The sequence below is a fragment of the Lissotriton helveticus genome, chromosome 10 (assembly GCF_964261635.1).
Source record: "Lissotriton helveticus chromosome 10, aLisHel1.1, whole genome shotgun sequence".
In the NCBI taxonomy this organism is placed as follows: domain Eukaryota; kingdom Metazoa; phylum Chordata; class Amphibia; order Caudata; family Salamandridae; genus Lissotriton; species Lissotriton helveticus.
The window spans coordinates 634902853-634920994 of record NC_136071.1 but is presented as its reverse complement, the minus strand read 5'-3'; the positions used below and the strand labels follow the sequence as shown (position 1 = coordinate 634920994).

Here is an 18142-nt window from a genome sequence, read left to right as displayed (position 1 = left end):
CCGTGCTCTCCTGTGCTGTTGCTGAGGGGAGAGACGCAGCAAAGTTCGCCATCCACTTTGGACTGGACACCGTCGACTCACTGGGTAGCACCATTTCAACGTCAGTGGTGCTTCGCTGTAACGCCTAGTTGAGAATGACTGGCTTTTCTGGGGATGTTCAGAACACCTTGATGGACATGCCCTTTGATGGCCGTCGCCTGTTCGGCGACAAAGCGAAAGAGCGCTTCAAGGACTCTCGGGCTACGGCCAAGTCCTTGGGCCGCTCCACCACTTTACATGCACGGTCTGCTTTTCGCCCCTTTCGTGGCCCCGGAAGGGGTGCTCCAACACGTTCCTTTCAGAGCCTCAGGCCAGCGCAAGCTGTTCAACCTCAGCGCGGCCGAGGATGTGGGAACCACCAACATGGTTCTGGGGGCCAGCAGGTGGGCCAGTCCACCAGCCCCCCTCTGCAGCAGCCCCCACACACTCCTAATCTGACCTTTCAGGCCCAAAAAACGCCAGTGGGCGGCAGGAGTCGCCATCACCTCCCCCACTGGCGCACCATCACGTTGAACAGGTGGGTTTTGCAGATAGCCCAAAGGGGCTACTCCCTCCCCTTCTAAACTATCCCTCCAGCCATGCCACTCCAGTACCATCGCATGTCGGGGGATCATCTGGTCCTTTTCCATCAGAAAGTTACGGCTCTCTTGGCCAAGGGAGACATTGAGTGCGTTCCTGACCCAGAAGTAGGTTGTGGTTGCTTTTCCCTCTACGTTCTGATGCCCAAGAAGGACAAGGGACGGCCTCCTATCTTGGATCTGCGCAGATAAGCTGCGACCAACGCCATCACTTTCGTGAACACCCGAGGGGCGCTGGTAAGGTCAAAGGGGAGCACGGTAAACTGAAAATGCTTGTGGCCTACCGTGAATCGCAGGTAACGCCGGTTATTCAGCACGGCTGGGATATGAAATTAAGAGTTCTGCAGGTCCTTTGCTACCATCCAGTCTCCAGGGTCGAGGGCAGACAAGACCTGAGCCAGTGTCAACAGTTTGAACTTCTCCTTCTGGAGGAAGCGGTTGATGTCCAACAGCCTTTCCATGTCAGAATGGCCGACTTGGAAAGTCTGTCAGAAACAGATATCATACTCCCGACGGCAGAAAAGCTATCCCAAAGGTATTATTTGGGACTTACGACTGGCCGACGGGCTCCTTGAGCCCATCGGAAACCAGTTGGATTGACAGCCGGTTTATACTTCTACTGCCGACTTTGAGATTCGGTGGTTGGGCTGTAAACCTACAATGTTGGTCGATAAGCTTCCGGTGAGCGGTCGGAGGCTTAACGATCAACATCTTAATGAGGCCCTAAGTGGTGGGTTCTGAACAGAAGAGATACAAACAATGCTGTGAAAGTGAACCTCATCACAGTATTGTAAAATAAGCCCTTCAACCTGATCTATATTATGAGGCTGAGTCACAAAAGCATTATAAGTGCCGGAACAAGTAGTAAAGGAGTACTTTATGTACTCTTACAGGCCTTTGTGAATCAGCCTTGAAATGTCACACTCCTTATTACCTTATTAATGAAAGTGCAAAGAGGGCACAGTCCTATCTATTTGTTCTAATGGTCTATGAATATTTCTGTTTTAGATGTTTTGGTGCCAATTGACAAAGGTGTGTAAAGGTACTTTAAAAAGTACTACAGGAGTACTGCTTTACGTACCACAAAACATCTTCGTGAATAGGTCTCCTTGTTTAAACATTACTGCCTAAAAGCTGATACCAAGGACAATTCCCTCTTTATTTAGGGTATATGATAGAGTTTGTTTGCCCAGGTACTGGGCCAATAAACCTCTGCTCAGTAAGGACACGATTCATTATCATTGTGAAGGTGTGTACATAGAACTTCACCAGAGAGAAAGAAAAGTGACTTGCTCTGTAGTAATAGATTCCCCTGGATTTATTTTTTGTGTAACACGCAAATGATGCCTAATGGGTGAAAATGTGATTGCTCGTAGGTTAACTGTTCTTACATTGTTATTATAATTGTATTAGGCATTTATGAATGAAATAAACTACTTTTCAAGAGAAGAGTATGCAAACCCCTCCTCTTTACTTTATTGCAGGTCTACGTTAGGATTCGAGATGATGAATGGAATGTCTATCGAAGATACACAGAGTTCAGACGTTTGCATCACGAGTTGCAAAGCAAATACCAGCAAATTAGGACCTTTCATTTCCCTCCCAAAAAGGCTATTGGCAATAAGGTACGTTTTTAAGAAAAACTTTTTTTAAAAGAAATAATAGTTGTTTGTCCTGTGTGTGTCTGATCCTTAGTATGGATATTTTTCAAATGAAACCTTGCTACAATGTCCGAAAAAAATCACGTTGGTAAAGGGCGCTTCAGCGAGACTTCCATTTATCTCCTACTATCTGTAATGAATTTAAATGGGAAGCCTTAAATTGCACAAGATGGTCTCATGTGTCTCTGTCATCTCATTGAGATAAGAAATTGGGTGAATAACCACGTTTCTTAAGATCCTACTGAGTATAAGTCAATAGCTTTTGTGCACAGAACTAGAGATACTGTTGTGCCCAGATATGCTAGGATAATGGGGCAGTCACTGGGCCCGAATCACAAAGGTTGTGTCCTATGAGTAGATGAGGCTTACTCTTAAATTAATAAATTCTCTTTTTTCATGGAAGAAGCTTTTCTTACTCGGGAACAATAACTCCATTACTATTAGGATGCTAGACTGCTACTTTTAATTCAACCTCAATATTGTTAATACATTGGCCGCGAGGTATGTACTAATTTAGACACGAATAATAAGTGTCATTTGGGTGAAGCAAACCGCTTTCAAAAGGTAGGAGGAGCAAAAGAGAGTCGGTGAAAATCCTTAACTGATTGAAGACGAAAAATTATTGATTACATTTTATTCAGTGGTGATTACTCGAGTAGCATAGCAGTCTTTTGTTTTTGCAATCACTTAGCTACTACAGATTTAGACCAACCACATGCAAATCAAGTTTTGGTCCAGCTTCGTAGATAACCAGATGTCGAGCCCAAGCCGCCATCCCATATCTCCTGAAGGAACAGAAGTAACCACAAGCATGCATTGTTCTTGTTGGTCCCCACCCTTGACATAGAACTCGAGTTCCGGTGCTGTAACGAACCACATTCTCCACATTTGGCCATACCACAGGCAAATAGATGACCAATCACAGCAGTTGTCTGCTCTTACTTTTCAAAGAGTAAGTGCAACTGTAGCAAGAGTGTTTAAAGTGTCAACCGTCCCCGTATATAATCTGTCCAAAAGAATGTTAAGACTTACTGAAGCAAGACAGTAGAGGGCGCCCATAGCACCATTACATCTAGACCTACCATATGAATGATATTCACAACAATATTCCAAGACAAAGTGTTCTCTGTGACCGGTTTTGTACATCCACCTCTTTGTCTTGCCGGAAGAGTGGGTGTTTTTTACATTTGATAGAAGTCATTTGGAGATTGATTTCTCACCGTATTTTGCACCAAAGACAGGGTGAACCAATAGTCACTAAATGAACCTGTGCTTAACTCTTTGGTAGGGTGGCACACAGAAACCAGGCTTACTTAGAGGCGATGTGTAAAATATTTATGCAGTACGAAAACAGTAATAACGTGAAAACACCTCAACCCAATTTAGAAAAACTGTGCAAATGTTAACCCCTTCGCTGCTAGGCCTTCCACGCCCCCCCCCCTCCCCCCCTCCTCCCTGTGCTAAGCCTCTTTTTGGCTATTTGGGGCAGTGCGCGCTTAGGCTCCTGTAACTATTTGACCACATAAGATATCCACGCAAAATTTGCGTCCTTTTCTTCCAACATCATGGGGATTCTAAAGGTACCCAGGATTTGTGGATTCCCCTGGAGGGGTTCCAGAAATTAGCCAAAATACAGCCACATTTATGGTTTTGTGTGAAAAATGGGAAAAAGGGCTGCAAATGTAAGCGTCTGGGTTTTACCCTGCAAATGGTATAAAAAAGGGGTTGTGGTGCTGAAATCACCCTCTTCCCAGCTTTCAGGGACAAGCAGACTTTTGTCAGAAAACCACATTTTTAAAACTGATTTGGTATTTTTCTGGGACATTGCCTATTTTTGCTATTTTTTGTGCTTTTAACCTCCTTCCAGTTAATGGTAGAAATGGGTATGAAAGCAATAATGGATCCAGGACAGCTATATATTTTGGAAAAGTAGAAAAAATTCTGAATTCAGCAAGGGGTCATTTGTGTAGATTCTTCAAGGTTTCTTTATAGAAACTAACTGTTAAATAGAGGAAAAATTGAAAATTAGTTGAAAAAAACAGCCTTATGTGCCAACGTTTTTACATGTAACTTCTTCTAATTAGGACACCTCTATGAAATCAACTGTTACATCCGCTGGATCTTCCTGGTTGTGGGGATATATAGGACTTGTAGGTTCACCTAGAACCTTATGAACCCAGAGCCAAAAACTGATCAACTATTTGCAATGTTTTTTTTATTATGTACCGGGTATATAGCAATTATTCTGGGAAAATGTGTACATAGAAAAATCGGTATGAAAGACACCTATGTATTTCTGAAACGGGAACAAAATATAGAATTTAGAAACAGTAGATATTTGCACATTTCTGAAATTAGGAATACTCATACACATGAGAATTATTGATCATGTTTCAAAATTACTTCTGTTTTACACATTGTCTTTCATTTGGAAGGCAGAAATGCACCGAAAGTCAATTGGTAATAACAGCTGCTTTACAAATCTGAATTACCCTAAGTCTTCCAATAAAAATGGTACCCCACTTGTGTGGGTAGGCCTATGCCCACAACAGGAAATGGCTCAAAACCCAACGTGGACACACCTCTATTTTGCAATGAAAAATGACCCTTTTTTGCAAAGTGCCTAGCTGTAGTTTTTGAACCCTAGCTCTGCCGGTACCTAGGGAAACCTAGCAAACCTATACATTTTTGAAAACTAGACACCCAGGAGAATATAGGATGGGGTGACTTAACTGCCTTTCACCAAGTTCTGTTACCCAGAATCCCTTGCAAATCTAACAAATTGTCCCAAAAACACATTTTCCCCACATTTCTGTGGTGGAAAGTTCTGGAATCTGCGTGGAACCACAAATTTCCTCCCACACAGCATTCCCCCAGGTCTCCCGATAAAAATGGTACCTCACTTGCCTGGGTGGGTCAAGGACCCGCTACAGTCAAGGGCCCAAAACCTATTGAGGCAACATCAAAATTACCTATCACAAACCAACCTCGTTTTGCATGTGGGTCCCATGAGTTTTTGGCCCGGGGCTCGGCAGCCATCTAGGGAAACCTACCAAACCCATGCATTTCTGGAAACTAGACACCCGGGGAGTCCAACACGATATGGCTTGCGTGGGTCCGCCATCATTCTCCTACCCAGAACCCCCTGCAAACCTCACATTTTGCCAAATCATTCACTTTTTTCTCAAATTTCTGTGTGGGAAAGTTCTGGAATCTGCATGGATCCACATATTTCCTCCCACGCAGCGTTCCCCCAGGTCTCCCGATAAAAATGGTACCTCACTTGCATGTGTGGGTCAAGGACCGGCGACAGGCAATGGCCTAAAACTTATTGAGGCGACATCAAAATTACCTATCACAAACCAACCTGGTTTTGCATGGGGTCCCAAGAGTTTTGGCCCGGGGCTCGGCAGCCATCTAGGGAACCCTACCAAACCCAGACATTTCTGGAAACTAGACACCCGGGGTATTCTAGCAAGGTATGGATTGCATGGGTCCCCCATCATTCTCTAACCCAGAATCCCCTGCAAACCTCAAATTTTGCCCAAAAAATCACTTTTTTCTCAAATTTCTGTGTGGGAAAGTTCTGGAATCTGCGTGGATCTACAAATTTCCTCCCTCCCAGCGTATGATACCCCACACAAGTGGGGTATCATTTTACTCGGGACACTAAGGGGAACGCTGTGGGGTTGGACATTTGTGGCGGCACGGTGATTCCACAGAAAAATATGTAGAAAATGTGTTTTTTTTCAGCTAAATTTGAGGTTTGCGTGGCATTCTCGGTAGGAAAACGTTGGGAGATCCATGCGAGCCATACCTCATTGGACTCCCCGGGGGAAATGTTTTAAAAAATGTTTGGGTTTGGTACTTTCCCAAGATGGCCGCCGAGCCCGGGCCAAAATCTCAGGTGATGCCCCCCCCCCTCAAACCAGGTAGTTTTGCTATAGGCAATCTTGAAGTCTCCACAGTATGATTTGGGCCTTTTCCTGTTGCAGCTACTATGCCTACCCACACAAGTGAGGTACCATTTTTATCAGGAGACCTGGGGGAACGCAGGGTGTGAGGAAATTTGTGGATCCATGCAGATTTGAGAACTATCCCACACAGAAATTTGGGAAAAAATACTTTTTTTCTGCAAAATTTGCGGTTTACAGGAGATTCTGGGTATGAGAATGATGGGGGACCCACGCAAGCCATACCTTGCTGGACTCCCCCGGGTGTCTAGTTTCCATAAATGTGTGGTTTTGGTAGGTTTCCCTAGATAGCTGCCGAGCCCCGGGCGAAAATCTCTTGGGACCCCCATGCAAAACCAGGTTGGTTTGTGATAGGTAATTTTGATGTCGCCTCAATAAATTTTGGGCCCTTGCCTGTCGCGAGTCCTTGACCCACCCACGCAAGTGAGGTACCATTTTTATCGGAAGACCTGGGGGAACGCTTGGTGGGAGGAAATTTGTGGATCCACGCAGATTCCAGAACTTTACCACACAAAAATTTGAGAAAAAAGTGAATTTGTCTGCAAAATTTGAGGTTTACAGGGGATTGTGGGTAGGAAAACGTTAGGGGACCCACGCAAGCCATACCTCCCTGGACTACCCCAGGAGTCTAGTTTTCAGAAATGTGTGGGTTTGGTAGGTTTCCCTAGATGGCGGCCAAGCCCGGTGCCAAAAACTCATGGGACCCCCCCTTTGCAAAACCAGGTTGTTTTGTGATAGGTAATTTTGATGTCGCCTCAATAGGTTTAGGGCCTTTGCCTGTTGTGGGCACTAGGCCTACCCATGCAAGTGAGTCTTCATTTTTCTCGGAAGATTTTGGGGAACGCGGGGTGAGTGGGAATTAGTGGATCCACACAGATTCCAGAACTTTCCACCACAGAAATGTGAGGAAAATGTGTTTTTATAAACACATTTTTAGGTTTGCAAGGGATTCTGGGTAACAGATCCTGATGAGAGCCAGTCAAGTCACCCCATCCTGGATTCCCCTGGGTGTCTAAAAATGTATAGGTTTGCTTGGTTTCCCTAGGTGCCGGCAGAGCTAGGGTTCAAAATCTACAGCTAGGTACTTTGCAAAAAAAAGGGTCAGTTTTCACTGTGAAAATGTGGTGGGTCTACGTTGCGTTTTGGGCCATTTCCTGTCGCAGGCACTAGGCCTACCCACGCAAGTGAGGTACCATTTTTCTTGGAAGACTTTGGAGAACTGGGGAAAGGTGGAATTTTGTGGATCCACGCAGATTCCAGAATTTTTCACCACAGAAATATTAGGAAAATGTGTTTTTTAAAACACATTTTTAAGTTTGCAAGGGATTGTGGGTAACAGAACTTGGTGAGAGACAGTCAAGTCACCCCATCCTGGATTTCCCTGGGTGTCTAGTTTTCAAAGATGTACAGGATTGCTAGGTTTCCCTATGTGCTGGCTGCGCTAGGGCCCAAAATCCACAGGTAGTCATATTGCTAAAAACGACTCCATGCCTAGTCTGCTTTTTGCCACCCTGGTGGGGGATATCGGGGGCGGGGGGGAAGGGGTTGCCCCGATATGTTCCCAAGGGAGGGCACAAACAAGGTACCTATTTTTTTGGGGGGTGGGGGCATTGGTATGCCCATTCTGAGCAGCCCCCACCCTCACGCATAAAAAAAAGCCAGCGTAATCGTTGGCGTCTAGTGGGCTTTTTGCCCCCCAGGGGGGATAGATTGGGGGATACTGCCCCTATCTTCCCCCCAGGGGGGGAGAAAGGCTGTAATTGTGGCAGGTGGGGGCATAGACATGCCCGTTTTTGGCAACCAGGGGGGGACAGAAAGTCCACTAGACGCCAAGGAGTTTTTTGGGCAAATTTTTATTAGGGTGGGGGCTGCTCAAAACGGGCATGCCAATGCCTCCACCCTAATTAAAATCTGCCCAAAAAATCCCTGGCGTCTAGTGGGCTTTTTGCCCCCCCGGGGAGGCATATTGGGGGCTACTGCCCCCCAGGGGGTTAGGAAGGCTGTTATTTTTGCTGGTGGGGTGGGGGCATGGGCATGCCTGTTTTGGGAGCCCCCACCCTAATTCAAATGTGCCCCAAAAATTCCCTGGTGTCTAGTGGGCTTTTTGCCCCCCAGGGGGGCAGATTCGGGGCTACTGCCCCATCTGCCCCTCAGGGGGGGCAGGAAGGCTGTCATTTTTGTAGGGGAGGGGGTGGGGACATGGGCATGCCCGTTTTGATAGCCCCATCCTAATTCAAATTTGCCCCAAAAAATCCCTGCCCTCTAGTCTGCTTTTTGCTCCCCCCCCCCTGGTGGGGCAGATTGGGGGCTAATGCCCCCATCTACCCCCCAGGTCAGAAAGTCGACTAGACGCCAGGGAGTTTTTTGGGCAAATTTTAATTAGGGTGGGGGCTGCTCAAAACGGGCATGCCAATGCCTCCACCCTAATTAAATATTGCCAAAAAAATCCCTGGCTTCTAGTGGGCTTTTTGCCTCCCCGGGGGACGGAATCAGGGCTACTACCCCATCTGCCCCCCAGCAGATTCGGGGCTACTGCCCAATCCGTCCCTCAGGAGGGGCAGGATGGCTGTTATTTTTGTGGGCGGGGTGGGGGCATGGGCATGACCGTTTTGGGAGCCCCCACCCTAATTCAAATTTGCCCCCCAAAAATCCCTGGCCTCTAGTGGGCTTTTTACACCCCCTGGCGGGGCAGATTGGGGGCCTGGGGGGGGCAGAATGGGGATTACTGCCCCCCAGGGGGGGCAGAAAGGCTGTAAATTTTGTGGGATGGGGCATAGATATGCCCTTTATGGTGAGCCCCTAAGCTAATAAATGATGTGGCCCAAAAAAATATCCCTGCCGTCTAGTGGGCTCCCCCATGCTAATAAATGATGTGGCCTAAAAACAATATCCCTGGAGTCTGGTGGGCTTTTTGCCCCCCAGGGGGGGCAAAAAGCCTAAATCACACCCACAAAATTTGAGAGGAGCAAAAGCCCTTGCCCAAGGGGCCGCTCTCCCCTCCCTGGTGTCTAGTGAATGGATTACCAACAACAATGGCCTTCCCTAGAATGCTATGGGATGTATATCCCTAGATAGATTGTTTCTCTATTGTTAATAACAGACTGAGGGTCAAGATCACCCTTCAAGCCTGGTCCGCTACTTATAGTCGCTTAACTTTGCTGCCGCATCTCTAAAAACGTGTATGTGTGTGTATGCCTCCCGGTTGGTACTATCTACTTCCTCCACTCTCCTGCTGTGAAAAAAAGGGAAGGGAAGGTTGACAAAGCCTCACGGGAGCAACACCCAGGGGAGGATTTGACAGGCTGGTACTCGCCTGAATCCCCACTTATCATCATCAGCATATGTCAACCCAAAAAGAAAGGGGATAAACGGTGTGCAAGAAAATCAAAAACCATATGTGTAACAAAGTGTTAGATGACCCTCTAAAATTAAAAAGAGCTGTGCTAAACTGGCAACTGTGTCTTTATTCTGTGCTGTTTGCTCGCTCTATTAAAAACCATAAACCGACATGTTTCATCACCATCAATACTTTACCGGTGATTTCTCGTGAGTGTACAAAGGTCTGGCTTCCGCTCACCCTGCGTGTGAGGGTGAGCGGAAGCCAGACCTTTGTACACTCACGAGACCGACCAGCTGGCGGTACAGGGGACCCCTTAATGGTATAGGGGTACCCTCCAGATACAGATTCTTCTACGGGGGCTGGTAGGCTGGAAAAGAGAGGCCACCTGGTACAATAAAGGGAGAATCCAGAGGTGCAAGTTCCATGCTGACCCGAACTAAACCCTGAAGAAATCACCGGTAAAGTATTGATGGTGATGAAACATGTCGGTTTATGGTTTTTAATAGAGCGAGCAAACAGCACAGAATAAAGACACAGTTGCCAGTTTAGCACAGCTCTTTTTAATTTTAGAGGGTCATCTAACACTTTGTTACTTACCTTAAGGAAGGTAAGAGCAGGGCTCGGTCTTGCTGATTTATTGGAACATCTGACCTGAGCAGAGCGGTCATACCGCATTGCTCGCTCTGTGGGGCATCTAGCTTGATTCTCAAGCAATTTTAACAAACCTTCGTTTTTTTTTATTTTCTTTAATTTTAATTTCGTTTTCCCTTGCTTTTAATAGCTGCTCCTCATACCTGCATTATAATTGTCAAAACACCGCGTTTTGCGGGTCCTGGGTCCTTTAGTTGCTGCCCCTCGGCAGTTGGGAAGTTCGGCGGCCATATTGGGTGAGGGGAAGGACGCTGGGCGTGCAGTACACGCTCTAGCGCCTAAGGAAGCTCGACCTCCTCTTAAGGAAGTCATGCTGACGCGCAGCGGTCACGCGCGGCGGGAACGCCGGATTACTGCCGGAGTCACGCCAGAGTCCAGCCCGTCTGCGCCCGTCCGAGCCCAGACGAGCCTATGGCCACCCACTCTGCCGATTTCCCCAGGTACCCCTCGCACCTATTTTAGAGAAGCATTACTTCAGTTACGCTCTCTGCCACCTTCATATTGCTCCTTGTTCAATACGGATTCGGCACCTTTTACTCATTGCGCCCGATGCCACCCCCCTAACCCAGCATTGGGAAAACACACAATTCACCTTGGACTGCTGAACTGCAGATCCCTCCCTAGACACTCGCTTGAGGTGAACCTCCTCATCCGGGAGCAGGAGCTAGATATCTTGTTTCTAACAGAAACATGGCTCACACAGGGTGCAGAGGCAGATATGGTTAACGCTCTCCCCCCTGGCTTTCATATCCTTTCACAGGACCGGCCACTTGGTCGAGGAGGAGGCGTAGCCATTCTGTATAAGAACTCATTGACCTGCAGAACTCAGAAAGGTGAACTGGAAGACTGTGAGAGCTGTAAGTTCTCATTCCAAGTCTCACCTACCAGCACCTTGTCTGGGCTGTTAGTCTACCGCCCCCCTGGAAAGTCGGGTAATTTTATCAGTTCTCTTATGGAAACGGTAACGTGGATGCTGCCTCTGCTACAAACTTCATCGCCCTGGGAGAATTTAATCTCCATTTCGACAACCAGGAAGAGCGGCTGGCGACTGCCCTCCTATGTGACCTCAAAACTTATGGAATAGATCTTATTAATCTAGATCCGACTCACAACAAAGGCCACCTGCTAGATCCCATATTTGCAAATATTCCCACCATGAAAGCATCCCCCCCTATTCCTCTGCCATGGACGGATCATCTTCTGATCCCCTTCACCTGGGAAATTAAACGCGAAAGCATCCCCCCTCTAATGTTGGTGTACCTGACAGACCATGGGCTAGGCTTTCAGTGGAGAATTTTACTTGCAGCCTAGAAGCATCACGTCCATCTCTTCCACAGGATCCTATCTTGGCTGAAGCAGATCTCTGCAGGTGGATCTCGAACACTTTAGACGCTGTCCTTCCTATAAGATCGGCAGGCATAAGGGAGAAAAGACTTCACACCGCTCCATGGTATACATCTGAGCTAAGGGCCATGCGGAGGGCGTGCAAAAAATTGGAGCGCTCCTGGAGGAAGGACTGGGAGGAAGCCAGTAAAACGGAATATCGAACGGCAATGAGGAGGTATAAAAACGCCATCCGGTTGGCTAAAACTCAGTTTTTCGAGGAGAGAATTAACAATGCCTCTAACTCCTCAAGAGAAACCTTCCTGGTGGTCAAAGAACTCCTGAAAGTTCCAACACCATCTGCCCCTACGGAGAACTTGGAGGCCAAATGTAAGAATCTGGCGGAACACTTTCATACGAAGATTGAAAAAATTCTTATTTCACTTCCCCCGCCCAAGATTGGACCCGGGCGTTGGGAGGAGGAGGGATGTCCCCAGACAACGTTGGAATCCTTTGGGCCAGTCACCAGGGACGAAGTCCTCAAAGCCCTATGCTCTATTAAGAGTGGCTCCCCCCGGGATGTTGCCCCCATGAGAATTCTCAAACAGGTGGCCCCCTCCATTGTGGAACCCATCACCAAAGTCATCAATGCCTCGTTAAGCACTGGCATTGTCCCACCTAATTGGAAGAGTGCAATAGTGAAAGCCCTTCTGAAAAAACCCTCTCTGGACCCTTTAGACATGGCCAATTATAGGCCCATTTCGCTCCTTCCAGGGCTGAGTAAAATCTCAGAAAAATTGGTTAACTCTAGGTTATCCAATTTTGTCGAGACCAATGGAGTGCTAAAAAGCTCCCAAACTGGCTTTCGTCCGGGCCAAGGCACTGACACCGCCTTGTTGGCAGTCATGGAGGAGGCACGCTGCATTCTAGACTCGGGGGGGATCAGTGGCAGTGATCCTCCTGGACCTGAGTGCAGCATTCGACACTGTGAACCACCAAGTGTTACTCCAGAGACTATCAGATGCCGGAGTGAGAGGAACAGCGCTAAACTGGCTTAGGCCATTTCTTAGCGAAAGATCTTTTCAGGTATGGGAAGGGAGCGCACGATCGGCATCCACCCACCTCCATTGCGGTGTGCCTCAGGGCTCCTCCCTGAGTCCTACACTATTCAACGTGTATATGGCTCCCTTGGAGGAGGTGGTGGCTCCATTCAACATCAAGATCGTGAGCTATGCCGATGACACCCAACTGGTGTTCGCCCTCTCCCAATCCTTGGAGAATTCCCAGATACTCCAAGCCTGCCTCTCACAGGTCCACTCCTGGATGGGGGACTCAGCACTCAAACTGAACGGGTCCAAAACGGAGATCATGGTGATGGGACCTAAAAACCCCTCCCTTTCCAGCTTAGCCTGGCCTAGTTGTTTAGGGTGTCTCCCTGAACCTAAGGATGAGATCAAGAGCCTGGGCATCTGGATGGAACGAGATCTCTCCCTCAGAGCCCAGGCATCCAAATTAGCGGGTGTCTGTTTTGGTCTCCTTAGATCAGTACGTAAGATACTGCCCCTCATCCCTTTTCTATCGAGAAATCTCTTGATCCAGGGTCTAATTATGTCCAGGTTGGACTTTAACAACGCGATCTACCTTGGGGCCCCCGAGAGCACTTTGAACAGACTCCAACAAGTTCAAAATGCGGCAGCACGAACGCTCTACAACATCCCCATGTCCCGCTCTGCTAAACCAGCACTGAGGGCACTACACTGGCTGCCAATACGGGAAAGAGTGAAATTTAAATCCCTATGCCTCGCACACAAAATCTTGCAAGGCAAAGGCCCCCCCGTCCTTCAGAAGATGGTGATCCCGTACAAAGCGAGCAGAACGTTACGTTCAGACCAGCAACATCTGACGGTCGTCCCCAGGGTAAAAAAGGCCCGATCGGGAGGTAGGAGATTTTCGGTCAATGTTTCCATTCTTTGGAACGCCCTTCCTCTAGGTCTTCGCGCGGAACCATGTCTCCTGCGCTTTCGAAAACAACTTAAGACCCTCCTCTTCTGTTAATTTTTCTTCGTTTTCTGCTATCTCTGATGTCGGTAGTTGGCAAAAGCGCAGGGATGCTCCAGGGTAACCTGGCGCTATACAAAACCGATTTAATAATAATAATAATAATATGGTTTTTGATTTTCTTGCACACCGTTTATCCCCTTTCTTTTTGGGTTGACATATGCTGATGATGATAAGTGGGGATTCAGGCGAGTACCAGCCTGTCAAATCCTCCCCTGGGTGTTGCTCCCGTGAGGCTTTGTCAACCTTCCCTTCCCTTTTTTTCACAGCAGGAGAGTGGAGGAAGTAGATAGTACCAACCGGGAGGCATACACACACATACACGTTTTTAGAGATGCGGCAGCAAAGTTAAGCGACTATAAGTAGCGGACCGGGCTTGAAGGGTGATCTTGACCCTCAGTCTGTTATTAACAATAGAGAAACAATCTATCTAGGGATATACATCCCAAAGCATTCTAGGGAAGGCCATTGTTGTTGGTAATGTTGTGAGTGGGGGGCGGCCTGTCTCTTTCGCATTTTCCCTCTAAGGCTCCTGTGTTGAGTGAGTCTAGTGAATGGATCCCTGCTTAAGAATCGCCCTCCTGGGTGATCCCGAAGCAGGGATCCACTGGCGAGGGGTACCATTGGAAAGGGGAGATTCTCCCCCTTTCCAATGATACCTCTCCTGTCTTTCTACGTGCCGTGGGGCAGAGATAGCCACCTGAGCACATAGAAAGTGAAACTGAAATGAGCCTAAAGGCTCATTTCGTGCGACGTGCACGCTGATCGTCATGGCACAGAAACCAGGGAGGGGGCCTTGGGAGCTGGGGAAGCTCTTCCCCAGCTCCCAAGGCCACAGGAGAATAATAGAAATCCCTGTGCTGTCGCAGCAGAGCGATTTCGTGCCCCTGGCCTCATGACGGAATGGTTCCGTCATGAGCACAGGGACACCGATGCTCATGACGGAACCATTCCGTCATGATCATCGAAGGGGTTAATAAATAAAATGATGACAAAAACCCAGCAAGTAAAACTGGAGTTATGTATTTTTTAAGTTAGAATTTCAATTAGCACCAAAAAGAACAAAGCATCCACCCTCGATTTTCTGGTTGTGCTATACTTTGTCAAAAGTTAAGGCCAACCACAATGGAGTGTTGGATGGATACAGGGACCATGTTGACACAAGTGGAAGGATTACCTTCTTACTTTAAAATGCGACTAAGGTAGTGGGACTGTTGTTAGGAATATCGCCTACCTAGCGCTAGCTGCTGACTCACAGATCTCTATACTCACTCACAGATCACTGCTTTTAAAAATATCATTTTCGTTTTGCGCCAAGTTGTTTTAATAATTCTTACTATAACCTGATCACTTGCCGTTTGCACACTAGGCCCCTCCTCCGATCTTCTTCCCCGGTCCACCGCGGGCTCCTATCCCGGTTGAGTGGAGGGAAAGGCTTATTTCCGGGTGGTTGGCGGTCTAGTGCTGCTGCTGGAACTCCAACAAATGCCCCCAGAAGGTGGAGCGCGCAGCGGACGCGTGCTGCGGGCGCAACGGTGGCACGCCGGAGTCGCGCCAGAGTTAAGCCCGTCTGGGCTCATCCGCGCCAGGATGAAGCCAGAGGCCAAGTATCCTGGCCTTATTGCCACAGAATATTATCCTTCTTTACGAATTAATTACACCAGACTAGACCTCCTTAGTCTACAGCCTACTGCATCTTTAGGCTGTCTCTCTGTCACATGGCCATGCATGGAAGGGCCTTTCTCTTGCCAACACTGTCAGTTTCAAGCCTCCCTTACCCACCCTGACCACCCAGATCCTCTTGCGCCCTCTGTTAATACCACTCAGAGAGGGTGGAAAAATTTGCTGGGCAATATTCGCTCCCTGCCCAAGCACTCTACGGAAGTCTGGGACTTAATCTCCTCAGTTCAGCCGGAACTGGGCTTCCTTACCGAAACCTGGCTTAAGCCCCACTCGATTCCGGCCATCACCCTGGGTATTCCAGAAGGTTTTAAAATTATTAGATTGGACAGACCTCTAAAAACTGGGGGTGGTATTGCCATTATCTATAAAAATGGCATCAATATCTCGGTCCTAGACCAACACAGCTCGACCACCATGGAAGTTTTGGTGTTTAGGATTGATGCCTGTTGGAAAGGTGCACTGGTATATCGGCTCCCAGGGCCTATAAACAATTTCTCCCTGCGACTAGTTGAATTGTTGGCTCCACACCTAACTTCGGGTAACAACTTCCTGTTACTCGGCGATTTTAATGTTCATAGTGAATGCATAGACAATTCAGATACTCAGACTTATATGTCTCTTCTAGGACTGGCTCAGCATAATGAAGGCCCTGCACACACAGCGGGACATACTTTGGATTTAATCTTTTCGAACTCTACAAAAATTAAATATGACCCGCCCAGGCAGGTGAATTGGTCAGATCATTCCATCATCGAATTCCATATGCATGATCTGACTTTGCCTAAATATCGGACCCAGCCTACATCCTATTCGCGAAGACAGTGGCACAAGGTCTCAGCGGATACTTTTCAAAATGTGTTCATAGCCCCTCAGTTCAATGCTGCTGATAGTACTGAAACAGCTCTATCCAAATTCAATTTTGCCGTTACAAAGGCGATTGAGCAGATAGCCCCTATAAAAGTATGTAGGAATCGCCCTAATCAACGCCAGGAAGCGTGGTTCACAGACCAGCTGCGCACACTAAAGCAAGCATGTAAGAAGCTAGAAAGGGTCTGGAGGACCACACATACCGAACAAGATAGAACCCAATACTATTGTTCTTTGACCAACTACCATAAGAACATAAGATCAGCACGAAAAATGCACATATCATCACAACTGACACAGGCCGGAAACTCACCAAAAATGCTATACCAAATTCTACAATCTTTTACCAAACCTAAGGCATGTGAAAGCTTAGAGTCACCATCTCAAAAGATGTGTGATGATATCTCCTCCTATTTCTCTCATAAAATAGAGGTGATATATGACAAAATTCTAATGACAGGAACATTGGCGAGTAATACAGTACTTTTACATACCCCTAAACTAGTTAACTCTGTACTGCTCAGCAATCTTCCTGCCATTACTACAACTGAGGTTGAAACTCTGATGTGCCAGATCAAAAATTGGATCTCCTTCTGATTATATCCCTTCCAAAACCATCCCCCTTCTGGCCATGCAACTTGGCCCCATAGTGCAGTTCCTCGTCAACCTGTCCCTCACTGAGGGAATCGTGCCGCAGGAATGGAAGGTGGTCCAGGTGAGACCCATTCAAAAGAATCCCAGCACTCCATTGTCAGAGCTGTCTAACCTTCGCCCCATCTCACTCCTTCCATACCTGAGCAAGCTGACTGAAAAACATGTTAATACGCACCTGTCTAACTTTATTGAACATACTGGTTGTCTTGATCCCTCCCAATCTGGGTTCAGGCCCAGGTACAGCACCGAATTCGCACTTCTCTCAGTGACTGACAACATCAGACTATCACTTGATAAGGGACATTCTATGATTCTGGTGCTGTTGGACCTATCTGCGGCGTTCGACACAGTTTCCCACGACATCATGCTCAAACGATTGGAAGAGGTGGGACTAAGAGGGTCAGCTCTGTCGTGGATGAGGAGCTTTTTGTCTGGTCGCTCGCAAAGTGTCAACCTTGGTCCTTATCGCTCTACTCCCATGGAACTGACCAAGGGGGTGCCACAGGGCTCCTGTCTGAGCCCTACATTATTTAATATCTATGTCGCCCCTTTGGCCAGTCTCCTAAGGACCTTTGGGTTCATCCCCGTTTCCTATGCTGATGACACACAGCTCCTTTTTCCATTCAGTAAACTTACAATGACGGTCCAACGGGCCTTCTCTGATGGAATGCGAGCGGTGTCCCAGTGGATGGTAAACAACTTTCTGCAATGCAACGTAGGGAAAACAGAAGTGATGCTGTTCGGTGATGCTCCCCTTATGTGGACTCCGGAATGGTGGCCTTCAGATCTGGGCCCCAATCCCGCCCCTAAATCAGTTGTAATGAACCTAGGCATCCGATTAGACCAGGCCCTTAGCCTAAAAGAGCAAGTGACACAGACTGCTGGCTCATGCTTCTACATAATCGGAATGCTCCGGAGAGTCTTTCCATTACTCCTGGATTCTACCCGAAAAACCTAAGTCCAGGCTCTAGTCATCAGTCGCCTGGACTATTGCAACGGGCTTTTGATCTCAGCCAATGACTCCCTACTAAGCAGACTTCAAATAGTCCAAAATACTGCACTGCAAATGGATTGGTCCAGAATGCACCTCCTAGATCACCATCGTGCCCCCTACTAGTGAAGCTCCACTGGCTGCCCATCCGCCAGCGGATTAGGTTTAAAGTCTGCTGCATTATCCATAAAGCTCTCCACGATCTGGGCCCATCCTATCTGGCCTACAAATGTATTCCCTACACTCCTTTGCGAAAATAAATTCAAATGAGACAAACATATCATAAAAATAGTTCAAAGAACTATAAGAAATTACACCACATA

At 47.5% G+C, this 18142-nt stretch overlaps 1 protein-coding gene across 2 annotated transcripts in view; it reads left to right on the top strand.

The window, feature by feature from the left end:
* Positions 1–18142, top strand: part of SNX29 (sorting nexin 29) — a 1714757-nt gene that overhangs the window by 1123720 nt on the left and 572895 nt on the right. For both annotated transcript variants that reach the window (XM_078663166.1, XM_078663167.1), the window contains exon 19: positions 2102–2242. In XM_078663166.1, coding sequence (XP_078519292.1) covers positions 2102–2242 — 141 coding nt within the window. The remainder of the gene's footprint in view (positions 1–2101; positions 2243–18142) is intronic.